This window comes from Xiphophorus maculatus, chromosome 14, assembly GCF_002775205.1.
Source record: "Xiphophorus maculatus strain JP 163 A chromosome 14, X_maculatus-5.0-male, whole genome shotgun sequence".
NCBI lineage: Eukaryota > Metazoa > Chordata > Actinopteri > Cyprinodontiformes > Poeciliidae > Xiphophorus > Xiphophorus maculatus.
The window spans coordinates 4,640,153-4,652,831 of NC_036456.1; the positions used below are offsets into that span (position 1 = coordinate 4,640,153).

Below are 12,679 nucleotides of genomic sequence, written 5' to 3' on the forward strand. Positions count from 1 at the left end.
ACTAAAACCAGATCTCTTTCTTTTTAGGGGGAAAAAAAGTTTGAATCCCGCAACGACAGTCACACTTTTCTGTGCAACGCTGCAGGTCCAAATGTGTTGTTTTGAATTTATGCCCCTAAAGTAGCAGAATGTCATGAAATAATTCAGAAACTGGATCTGCTCAAGCTTCTTAGATTCCAAGTTATATATTTTTTTGGTCAGATTTATGACACATTGAATTTCATGTCATGTATAAGACGTACACATGTTGATTACAAAGTCAAAAATTAACAGCAACTATTTGGGTTAGTTAGCCTGTCATAAGAGGAGGGAAGTCATATTTTCACCATGATGTTCATTAATTAATAAATGTGATTCAAACTGGATATTTAATTAGCAAGCTAAGTATTCAGTTTTACAAATTAAATATTTTGACTGTGCAACTTCACAAGCAGCACTCCATAAGCATATGGATAAAGTGTAATAGAAGACGGATGGGTTTGGTGTTAACAGACGTTACACAACCAAGTCCATCTGTACATTTAGGTCCAGATCAACATGACATCAGGCTGGAAAGGTAAATCCTTGTTCACATGAAAAACATCAGATTTCCCCTCCACAGCGTAAATCCTAATCCCAGGAATCATGGTTCTAATCCAGCTCCGGTTCATAATTGGATAGGAAGACAGACCCAGTGGGGGGCGGGGAGGTATTATTTTGTTGGCTCAAGTGTGAACTTTAACCCCTTTCTTTTCCAACTGGCCCACCAACACAGCCTGGAATGTTCTAATAACATTATGCAGATAACTCTGTGGACTAATGGTTTTGGAGATTCCTTTGAGGCCGTCTCATTATGTTGACCATTTAATAACAATAAGAATAAAAAATCTCGAATAGCTAAAACAAGCAGAGATTGATCCAGCTTGATCCAAAATAGAACTCTCCGATCTAGATCTTGGTTTTGTTGTTGAGAATAGACCATTTTCTTTGTTTTCAGTTTTCTTCAATTTAGCCCAAAAGTAATAAGCAAAGCAGCCTTTCATTTAACAGGAAAAATCTTTGTTCTACAATCACAAAAATCTGATTGTTGGTTTCATTAAAATATTTATTGCTTAATTTATTGTTGAGTAGGTTAGAAAACTTCCTCTTTATTTATTTATTTATTTATTTTTGGCCCACAAGTACTTTTATACAATGTGTAATCTCAACTTTTGTGTAAAAAGAAAAAGGCAATTTATGAAATTCAGACCTCATTTGATGGAAAAAAAACCCCAACACTGATTTAAATTATTTTCTCAAAACAAAACATTGAATTTGAGTTGGATAAAGTCCAAAGATTTGCCAAAACAAAATCAGAAAATCTAAAATTTTCTATAACTCAAGATTTATGTTGAATTTTTTATTATTTTTTTTTTGGCGAAAATTTTCTCCTGTCTTTTAGAGCTGACAGTTTTGGGCCACTTGACAAAACGTTTGGACTCCCCCGCGTTAGAAAACCCCCCACCAGCAGGTCCGTACACGTGGACTCCCCTCCTCTGCGCCCCCCTCCCCCAACACCACTGACTCCACATGAGGACGGACTGAGCTGAGCGGCGGCGGCTCGCTGCAGCTGCAGGACGGCAGATGGCACCGCTGCGCCGTTCCTGCGGACCGCTCTTGGCTCGGAGACGCGTCCACGTTGTTCGCACTGTCTGCTTTCGCTCCACTTCCCCTCTTCAGCGTCCCACCCTCACTCTCTGCCTCTCCAGCTTCCAGTGTGCACCTATCCGTCTCCCACAAGCATCAGCTGCCTCTTCCATCAGTCTCCGCGCTCCTACGGCGCACAGAAATAAACCAGCAAGGCAAGGCGATGGGAACTCTGCGCCCGGAACGAGCGGTCTCCGCAGCCGCCGCGAGCCTCTGCATCTTCCTGCTGACCGCCGCGGCGGTGTGGACGGCGCTGCCCGGAGCCGTGCAGGGGGACAGCGGGTCTTTTAGCCGGCGCTGCGGTAGCGGGGAGGATCGGACGTCTGACGCGGGCGGCGGCGGCGGCGGGGAGCCCCGCGCCAGGAGAGCCGTGTCCTGGGATAAACGGATGTCCCTGCTCAGCAGCTCGTTTGTGCTGAAAGGAGATGCGACGCACAACCAGGCGATGGTCCACTGGACGGGAGAGAACAGCAGCGTGAGTAACCCGTCCCGTCACGAGCCGCTGGCTCCCCACCACCACACCCCCACCCACATCCCTCCCCGGTTTATCAACTTCCAGCATCCATCAGCCCCCCTCCGCCCGGTCCCCCCTTAAAACAACTTATTGAGACAGGAGGATCAAAAACGCAGCTTTTAAAAAAAAAAAAAAAAAAAAAATTTTTTACATTTTTTTTACGCGTTCAGGTGCTCCATCTGCACGCGCGCTGGATGGGCTTTTGTTGTCATGACACCGTATCCTCCGTCCAGGTCGCACAGTGCCCGGATTCCTGGCGTGTTGTCGGTCAACTCCCAGAATGCTTCGTGCTTTACCCACAACGGTGCTGATTAACTTGTAGAAAACTGCTTTGGATTCATTAGTGCCTCTGTGCGTTATTCCGTTCCGTTCCTTTCCGAGAGAGTCCGGCACGGGTGCGTGCGCGAGCGCGTCTGGAGACCTGCAGCGCGCGCGCGCGCGCTAGCCATGACAGAAATGATAACGAAGCTTTGTTAGACAGGAATGCTGCATTACTTTAGGTAATGATCATAATGGAGGTACGGTGCCTTTCAAAAGTATCTATTCTGTTTGAACTTTTTGAAGCTTTATTAATGTGTAATTGGAATTTTATATGATGGAGGGACGTTATTATGAAATGGAAAGGATGCATGGCTTTCAGGGTTTTGGGTAAATATTCTGAAAGGTGCGGCATGTTTTTGTGGTTTTCTTATCAGATAAAGGTAGTTTGATTTTATTTTTGTTTTTTAATTATTCCATCATAGCTCTGGCTGCCTGGTTGGGTCCTCCAGCAGTTTTCTTCAGTGATTAACATTCATTCCTTGAATCAGTTCTCACCTGTCCCATTTTTTTTCACCAATTCTCTTCTTGGGTTTCCAGGGTGACGTTAACCCACTCAAGAGCTGCTATTTTGCTAAAAAAAAGAAAAAAAAAGAGAATGTTTTACAACTTCTATTTATCTCAACCTTGAATTCAGGTCAATTCACAGACGGAATTATTGAAGTAAAAGCCAGTTTTTGAAAAGAAAAAATTTTCTTTCACTGGTAATTTTGAAATTAAAATGAAACCAATTAAAATTGAAATTGCTATTTAGAAATAAAAAGCAGATGTTGTTTTTAAGCCATGTCCCGCAGCCCTAGTTTCACATGCAAGCATCGGGTCGGATCGCCGATCACCCACAACGAAGGAAATCTGTGCAGCCCGATGAATCTCTGCCTCACCTGTCTGCTGCGTTTTAGTCTTTATGATGCTTTGTTCTCTAATTGCTGGATTCATACTGAGATTGAATCACAGACGGACTCTTGTTTACTTTTAGTGATTCCTGAAGGCAATTCAGGGTATCCTTCATTTTATTTGAGGATGTCGGATTGGAGGGATTGCTGATTCGAAATGCAGTGTTTTACTTGTAAACAAAACACTTGAAAACCACATCTGTTTCCTGCTACTTGACAGTCACACTCTAATCTGTGTTTGTCTGTCACAACAAAAAATTCCAATTAAAATTCAGTAAAGTTTTTACTTGTAAAATGACAAAATGACAAGGGGTGTGAGTACTTTATTCAGACAGCTTGCCTTCAGGAGTCCCAGCAGCAGTAAACTGTAGTCACATGTTGTCTTCCTCTATGTCTACAGTAATATCTGTAGAATATCCTTAGGAATAAAATCTGCAGTGTTGAAATTAAAGGCTTTGGATTCAGTCTATGGAGAGCGTTGTAAACAAACGCAGCGTCTGTGGTTGGATATTGACAGACACCAGGCGGGGGTTGGTGGGTTGGTGCGGGTGGGGGCTGTTGGTGTCTGCTGGGGACGTCCCCGGCAGTCAGAGGCGTTTTTGTCTATAGCTGCTGTTCTGTCTGGGAGGAGGAGAAATGACCGCTTGCTGGATTGAGACAGATTGTTTGGTGAATAGTGTGACGTGTGGAACGATGTATTATGGAATGCAAGATAGAGCTTGAATATGTGTTTGTGTTTTGTATTGATTTAAAGCCAGTGGAGGAGGTGAAAGAGCAGCAAAGAAGCTGCAGACTTGGAGAATTAGAAGAATGAAACTGAGGGACTGCTTTGAATGCAAATCTGTGTGAAAGGAGAAGCTGCTTTGGACTGCTACGTTTAGCATGCTGGAGCTTGTAAACTAACATTTTTAATGTGTGTGGAGCTTTTTAACCTGTGATGCTAAAACTGTAATCATGCAATTTTCCTCTTAACAAATACAAATATTTCAGTGTTTCCCATTCAGACTTTTCTTTCATTGCTGCACTTTTCCTCACATCAATCAGGAGTTTTGACCTTTAGCCAAAAATGCTATGTCACTCTTCTTCGTTTAGTCAACAATTTGTTCATTTTCTTCCCCTTTTGTTTCTTTTTGTTTTTTTTAAGTTTTTACTAGTTCAAGCCTTTGTTGTATTTGGAAGCTGGAAGTTCTAAGTTTCAGGTCAGGAAAAAGACCTAAACTCCTCCTGAAGGAAGAGATTTAGTTCTGAGCTCTTAGCAAATATGGCCGCCATGGATAAAAAAGAAAATTGCTAAACGTGTTTGGCTTTGCTGCTTATTTGCACTTTTGACAACTTGATACTGTTACATTTTGCAATATCAAAATGGAAAATACTGCAGTAACGTAAATAAAAATATACAAGTACTATTGTGAGTAAGTTCAATTAGCTCAGAAGCTGTAAGATGAAGAGAAATACATTTGTGTTTAACAATGATTGGTCTTTCTACCACATAAAAACTAGCAAATCCCATTTGGTTTCAGATCTTAGAATACTTTTAATTATACAATTACAAGTTTTTAATTATTGGAGTTTATGTGACAAACCAATGCAAAGCAATCCATACATTTTTAGTGGACAGAAAAATATACATTGATTTTCTTTTTTTTTTTCCTCAATAAATCTCAAGTGTAGTGTGACGGTGCGGCAGACATTATGTTTTTATAAGTGAAAATGCTTTAAGGAACAGATTAGAGATGTATGAAAATGACAGCTTGAAACTGAATTCTTCCTTTTTATGACGAAACTAGCATTAGCTTGAGCTAGCAGCCTAGCTATATGCTGAAGGAAACTGGTGTAGAAGCAGTTTTACACTCTTATGAGTCTCTTAATGAGAGCTAATGTGGCTCATTTTTCCCCTCATCATGACAGCCATTAGGTAGATGCATTTTAGAGTGTGTATGTAGGAGGACGATCTCGGGTCCAGAGAAAGAGGGCGGTTCCTGGGAACAGGACGCGATTCACAGTACATCCACTGGATTTAGCATCAACTTAACAGCTTGCTCAGCGGTGAGTTGGATCCACCTGGTGGCTAATCTGCTCCAGTCAAACAGATGTAGCTCTAAAAGCAAATACAAAAAGTTTAAAATGAGTCTCTGTTTAAGCTTCAGCTCAAGTTACAGTTTAAAATAGTCCCGATGTTCCCAAGCAGCTCAGCGTTGAAGTCATAGTACATCTCAGAAATACCTTATGGTAGAGGAATGCTTTGGCATTTAAGACTTCATTAAACTAATAAAGAACTTACATTCTGCTGCTGGACTCCTGTCTGTCTTGTGAGGAACTTCCTCCATTTTTTTTCTCTCTCCAAACGAGGCGATAAATCCGCGGGGATCCTCATGCCCACCGCTCCGCTTGCTTCCAGTACTCCAGGCCTGCCTTATACTCAATTAACTGCGTGTGTACACTGAAAGGTCGAAAAGAGTGAGTTCATCTCGGTCTAATAAACACAGAAAAATGGGGCCATTCAATTTCTCCAGGGTTGACATTTATGAGCAGTGTGCAGATGGATGGAAGGTAAAAATGAATCTCCACCTCCTTTCTGGTTTCATTATGTCAGTTTTGAGTCTTTAAGTTTTCTACAGGTAAATCTCCGCTAAAAGGGTCAAGAGCCCAGGTTGATCAGTCTTGATAATGTCCGGTCTGACGTGACGGAGGCCACCCTCCACCTCTTAGACTCCAAAGTGCTTTAGCAAGAAGATAAATCGCCCCAACAGTTTGCTAGTAAAAGTGCTGCTGTTGATACCAGCTTCATATGAGCTTTCCTGGGTTCTTGTTTTGAAGGGACATTCACTTTTCTTTGGCTAGCTGTGATTGGTCAGTTGATGGATGAGGTAGCAGTACAGCTTTTTCTTGGACAATCTCCACAGAACTGGAGTGTGTGTGTGTGTGCGTCAACTTGTATTTGACACATTGGAAGGCTCAATGTATCAAATACAGGAGGTTAGGTTTAGGATTTAAGGTATAAATTTAGTTTAGGTTAGAGTTTGACTTCCATTCCTTTCTGTACCCTGACCATAAACGTAACCATTACATCTCAAAGTCTCTGAATATAGAAAGATGTGTGTGTGTGTGTGTGTAGAGGAAAAATGAGATTGATTTTTTTGTTTTCTACAACAAAAATTCAATACACTTTCATTCATATCCTACAGCATCTGCATTTTAACCCTGAAATGCCAAACAAGATTTAGTACAAATGTCAAATGGAAAAATGGGAGCGAAAGAAATCAATGTTAGATAGATTTTTATGTAGCTAGTCATATGACAGTAATTCCTCTCAGTACACATGTACGTACATAGGGTATGCATGTATGTATATAGGTAGGTAGGTACGTATGTACATCGGTTGTTTGTTGAAATTGGGGCAGCTGCTATCATTGCAAAAATATTCCTTTGAATAATAATGACGTAGACACATTTAAAGCTACGAGTTTAAAATGTTAAAACCAGGAACTGGTCCTTAACTGACACTGGGACATGCCAAAACTCCACGTGTCTAGTCTAAAACAGAAAAATAAACTGTAGCTAATGTCTACAAACCACATCACACCTTTGGAAACCGTTTTTTCTTTCTTTCGTTCGTTCAACCATTCTCGTATCGCGACGCCAGCATAGTTTCATGCCCACTGGACGGACTATGATAAGAATAAGTTCCAATGAAACCAGACCGCTGCCTCATAACTCCTTGGCATGTGGGCTCGCACAGATGTCACAATATGCTGATGTTGGAATCAGTGGGTATGTAAGGACACCCGCGCATGTTGATTTATCTTTCACCATGTTGGTAAGAAGTACACCCTACACTCTGAAACTTTCCAGCAAGTTTCTTTAAAAAGTCCTAAAGATATTCAGTTTTTTTGCCCAAGTCAAGTTTTTAAAGCTTTTGTTGCATCTACACCTTTTCGAGTATGCTCACAATATTTCATCATGTACCTATTTTACCATTATCATTTGTGAAACATAAATCTGACACTTGATTCATGTCCCACCATTAGTTTTCAGAAAAAAAAAAACATTTTAGTGGTAGGGGGTGAGGCTGGCAGATGGCGGTTATACATCTGCTGTCAGCAGGAATAAAAACAGCAAAAATCTTTTCCCCTTTAATTTTGTATCATCTTACTTGCATAACAGCTTACATAAAATTCCACAAACTTCCTCAGTTCGGTATGCTGAATGGAATATTGAGCTTTCTGGTCTGGTGACATGCATATCGCACATAATTTTGGCTTTTAGGAACATAATTGAAACCTCGTTTTTTTGCAGATTAGGTGGGACTCTCATGAAGGACAATTCAGAAAATGCTAACCCGAATGAGTTTCTACATTTTCTAGGAGTTTTTTTTTTATGCCTATTATGTGTTTTGAAAACACATAAATGATTTAGCACACCACATTCAGTGAAGAAAAGACGTGGCTTAAAGCTTGTTTTTTAAAAGCTTGTTTTTGATTGACAGAGTGTTACTTTAAGGCTCTTTCTTCCCCAAACTTCTGACCTTTTCGGTTGAAATCAGCTGAATTTAAAGGCACTTGTCTGTTTTTCTCAAGCTGGCATTTAAAAGAAGGCATTTTGTTGAGGGCTGAAAGTGGTAAACAATCTTCACTAGTTTTTTCTTAAATTCTGCCCCTGCCAGTTGTTGGCCTTATAAACATGCAGACTCTGTGTCTGTAATGTTATGTGGTGACTAATTAATCAATTCATCACATGAAAATTAAAAGTAGTTGAATTTCCTTTCTGATATTTTGTGAAGGGCAGTTTTTACAGATTTCATAATCCATTTAATTTATGGTTTTGTTTGTGTGGTTATTTTTCTTTTCTTTCACTTCCAGTATTGCGAGTTCTTTACAAAATCAAAAGTTTGTTGATCTTTAAAACTTGTATTATTATGCCTTTTTCATTATATTCCTTGAAAATGGTTTGAAAACGACTATAGTTGTTTGTTGTAATTTCAGGGCCAATTTATCATCCAGTAAAATGTGTTATTGTGACAAACCTGATGACAAAAAAAAAATAGTTGAGTCATCAGCATATATGGGGTTATCCCTAAACTAGGGACAAGATATAGATATTAAAGGAAAGCAGCTTCAGTTCAGATTTGTAGTTGATAAATGACACAAACTTGTCTAATACATTTGCATTTGAACTAATTCAACAGCATACCAGACAATCCCACCTACTTTTCCAGTAGGTACATGATGATTATCTGTAGCTGTTTCTATTGACCATATAATTGTGCAATTTGACATTTGAAATAAATTTTCTTAATTGAAACATGGCCATTTTGAAACATCTCTTGTTTTTTGATTAAAAGTTTGGCGCTAGGATGATTTATTATACATAATGTATATGTATATAATTTTTCCTTTTGTCTCTATCGAAATTGGTTTATTTCACAAAACTTCAATGGAAACACTTTTTGGCATCACATGATCAACAACCGGATGTTGCTACTGGCACAAACCACAAAGAAGAAAACAGGAAGTAGTTGGAGGATGATGGCGCGGCATGTTTAATGACTTATTTCGAGAACAAACTTATTCATGTGCGATTTTGCTTTTCTTATTCAATGGAAACGCTGCAATCACAAAACTGTTTTTTCGACAAGGTTTTGCGCCCATTTGTAATGGAAATGCAGCATAGAGATCCATTAATACCAACACTTTACTGTTAAGAGGAATGTTGTTAAGTCTTCCCTAATGAAGTGTCAGTGCTGTGATACAGTCAGAAATCTAACTGAAAGCGTTGGAAATGTTTTTTTTCACCTACCAGGAGTAAATTTGTTCTCCAGAGTAACATAACGGCTTTTATTTACTGAGAACTTCGGTTCCCAGAGGATTTCCCGCCAAGGGTGAAGCTGTATAACATGACACCAGCTTTCTGACTGAAGAGAGCCTTCACCACTGAAAGGACTCTCTTTGTGTGTGCCTCTCTTCTCTGAGTCGTTGGCTAGCCCTGGGGAACCCTGAGCCCAGCTCTTCTTCCATCTATTTCTGTCTTCTCTGTGGCGATGAACAGCATCGCTCAGTGTGTGTGTGTCTACCTGATGTATGCATTTGGAAACTGGACCGGGCGTATAATGGGGTTTCTCTATTCTATGTGGATCGATTGTTTTGGGGAGAGGCAGGTTTTGAAAAGCGACACTGCGACCACACCTGTTTAGGAGGAAAAAATGTGCGCACACGTGTTCTGGTGATCCCTGGTGGGCTGTCTTGCGGTAGCCTGAGTGATTAACGAGCGCCAAAAGGGGCGCTGACAGTCCAAACTCCTGGCCCACCCTCAACCCCCATGTGGGAATTGTGAATTATTTCTGCCATTTCCTGGTTTAAGAACTCTCCAGGGTAAATTCTGACTGTTCAAACCCTTATAGTTTTTTGTTTTTTTTTAAAGCTAGTGTTGATTTACATTACGTCTTCACGGTTTGCTCAGTCCTTAGTCTGAATGAAAAGGTGGTGAAAGTACGTTGTGTGCTTTTATAATTTCATGTATGCACGACAAAGTGCCAAGCTCGGAGCAGATGTTTCTCCCTGGGACGGTTGAAAGAGTTGCACTGACGGTTCAGCTTGATTGTAAATCTGTGGTGGTACTTCAGAGGATGCTGCTGTGACTGCTCTGAGTTTATGGCTGCTATGAGAAGCAGTGAATGGGTGTTGAAATGTAATGCTGAGAAATTGCCACAACTGCTCCAACTTGTGGCTTTTTCTGTATTTTCGCAGATTTAAAAAAACTTTTTTTTTTTTACAAGATCTAAAGAAGTTATTGCCCCTCACAACTGCTTGTTAGAGGTTTCCTCATCTGTTTTAATTACTGGATCCAGAGAATGGGATTATGGTCAGCACCCTCACAGATTCTGCAGATTTCCCCTGGTGGTAGGCCAAAGGAAAGGCTCAACAACTACGTGCACTCAGGATTCTGACCCTGGTCTGTAGTCTTGTAATGGATCACTTGCAAAATGAAATTCTGGATACAGGTGGATAAAATCAGCTTCAGGATCAGGATGCTCTCTAAAGCTTTCCCAGGTGAGTCCCAGTTGGAGACCACAGGGCATGGCCAGAACTTGCTGCTGGGGGTTTTGTAATATCTTGGGATCCCCTGGATGAACTCTCAAGAGCCTCCTAGATCTGTTAACTGCACTTTACAAACCTCGATATGCAGGCGATATATGAAAGAATAGAGCCAGACAACATGTAACTTGAGACTGGACCTAGCGTACTGGTCAAAATGATATGCACATTTTCTCCATACATACATGGCATCTATCTATGTACACTGGTTTCTTTTTGCGTTCCATTGACATGCAAGGCTGCACAGTGGCGCAGTTGGTAGCACTGTTGCCTTGCAGCAATCCTGGGTTCGATTCCCGGCCTGGGGTCTTTCTGCATGGAATTTGCATGTTCTCCCTGTGCATGCGTGGGTCCACTCTGGGTACTCCGGCTTCCTCCCACAATCCAAAAACATGACTGTTAGGTTAATTGGTCTCTCTAAATTCTGAGTGTGGGGTGAGTGTGTGTGTGAATGGTTGTTTGTTCTGTATGTCTCTGTGTTGCCTTCGACAGACTGGTGACCTGTCCAGGGTGAACCCCGCCTCTCGCCCGGAACGTAGCTGGAGATAGGCACCAGCAACCCTCCTGACCCCATTAGGGACAAAGGGTGTTAGAAAATGGATGGATGGATGACATGCAGGCAAGGGAGACTGGTGTCAATAAATTACTTTTGGGTGACAACAACTGTGTTTCCATTGACCATATAATTGTGCAATTTGACATTGCCAAAATAACTTAATGGAAACGGTGCAGATGATGGCGCGTTATGTTTTTAATGACTTATGTGAACACGCTTATTCACTTGTGAGTTTAACTTTTTCTCATTTAATGGCAACACCGCAGAGGCAAAAAGATTTTTTTAACACTAGCAGAATATTGAGAGTTTTGCACACATTTGTAATGGAAGCATAACTACGTTGTGTTTGCCTGGTTGTTAGTGTGTTACCATTATACCATACAACAGATGTGTCCATTTTTAAAATCTTAACAGTAATTAGCATAAAAAAAAAATCTCTTTTACAAGAGGACATGTACTGTTGAATAGACCTCTGTCCCTCCTACAACCCTGAACAGAATTAAGGACAATCAAAGTCAAATGAAGAGAAAAATGAAGTACTATAATCTGCTAGAAGATACTTTTGATTTTGAAAGAAAATCAGTGTGGGAGCAAATCTAAATATTGACCTGTTCTAACCCATTAACATTGATCTTTGTTTTAGCTTAGAGACACAAAGAAGATGCCTCTTATAAGCCTCATCCTCTGCCTCTTGCAACCATCCCCACATTCCGCCCTCAGGTATCAACATTTCATTGTAGCCAATCAGGTCCAAGGATTACCTCCCTGTGGGATACATCTGATGTAAACATGACTTTGGTTGAATTTAAATCGAGTATTTAGAAGGAAGCGTAATGTTTTATAATGGGATGCATGCCTTCCTTTTGCATGCTAAATCTTGGCTCATGCAGGTGTGTATATAGACACACACACACACACGGATGAGCCAGCATGCTCTTTTGTCACATCTGCTGTCGCACGAACCATCTTGACTTAACGTGAAAGGTATTCAGTCACATTAACTCTGTTTATGCTCTAAACAGTTTATTTGGTTTCTGGTTGTTCCTTTGAGGAAAATCGTTTAAACGTGTCAAAAAAACCAACAACCTCCATACATTTTTTTTATTTTATATTTTTGTATGACCTCATTCATACTACATACATTCGGTTCTTCCTTGTCTTTTTCTCAGCATTGTCTCTGAATTACAAGTAAAGCTCAGGCACTACATTCTTGCCAGCCGACATTGCCGTCAGGATACATCTTGTCAGTGTGTCTCTCCAACGTTGCTGACTGGCTCCTGGCTTCCTGTCATGGATGACTGATACCCGTCCTGCATGAGAGCCTGAGAAATATATTGCTGTGGGGCTTATATGGTTTCAATAAAAAGGCTGTTCAGGTTAAAATAATACTTTTTAAATCTTTTGTGAAGGCAGTGTCAGTGGATTTAACTGTTCATTTTAGCTAAATTCTTTATAGTAAAATCTAAATTTTTTTTAATTAGAATTTAAAAAAAAAAAATTGTCGGGGGAGGGGGAATTTCGTTTTCAAATGTATTGTGGAGAAATTGTAGGAACAATCAAATGTGGTCTTGTTAGAAACAACGGGTGGTGGTTAATTTTTAGCTACCACTAGCTCAAGATAAACTGGTGGCGGCTAACCAAC

The 12,679-nt window shown here is 40.5% G+C and overlaps 1 protein-coding gene across 4 annotated transcripts in view; it reads left to right on the forward strand.

Moving 5' to 3' along the window:
- Positions 1 to 1,518: 1,518 nt before the first annotated feature.
- Positions 1,519 to 12,679, forward strand: part of sorcs2 (sortilin related VPS10 domain containing receptor 2) — a 309,510-nt gene continuing 298,349 nt past the window's right edge. For all 4 annotated transcript variants that reach the window (XM_023346473.1, XM_023346475.1, XM_023346472.1 and 1 more), the window contains exon 1: positions 1,519 to 2,140. In XM_023346473.1, coding sequence (XP_023202241.1) covers positions 1,829 to 2,140 — 312 coding nt within the window. In that variant the 5' untranslated portion in view covers positions 1,519 to 1,828. The remainder of the gene's footprint in view (positions 2,141 to 12,679) is intronic.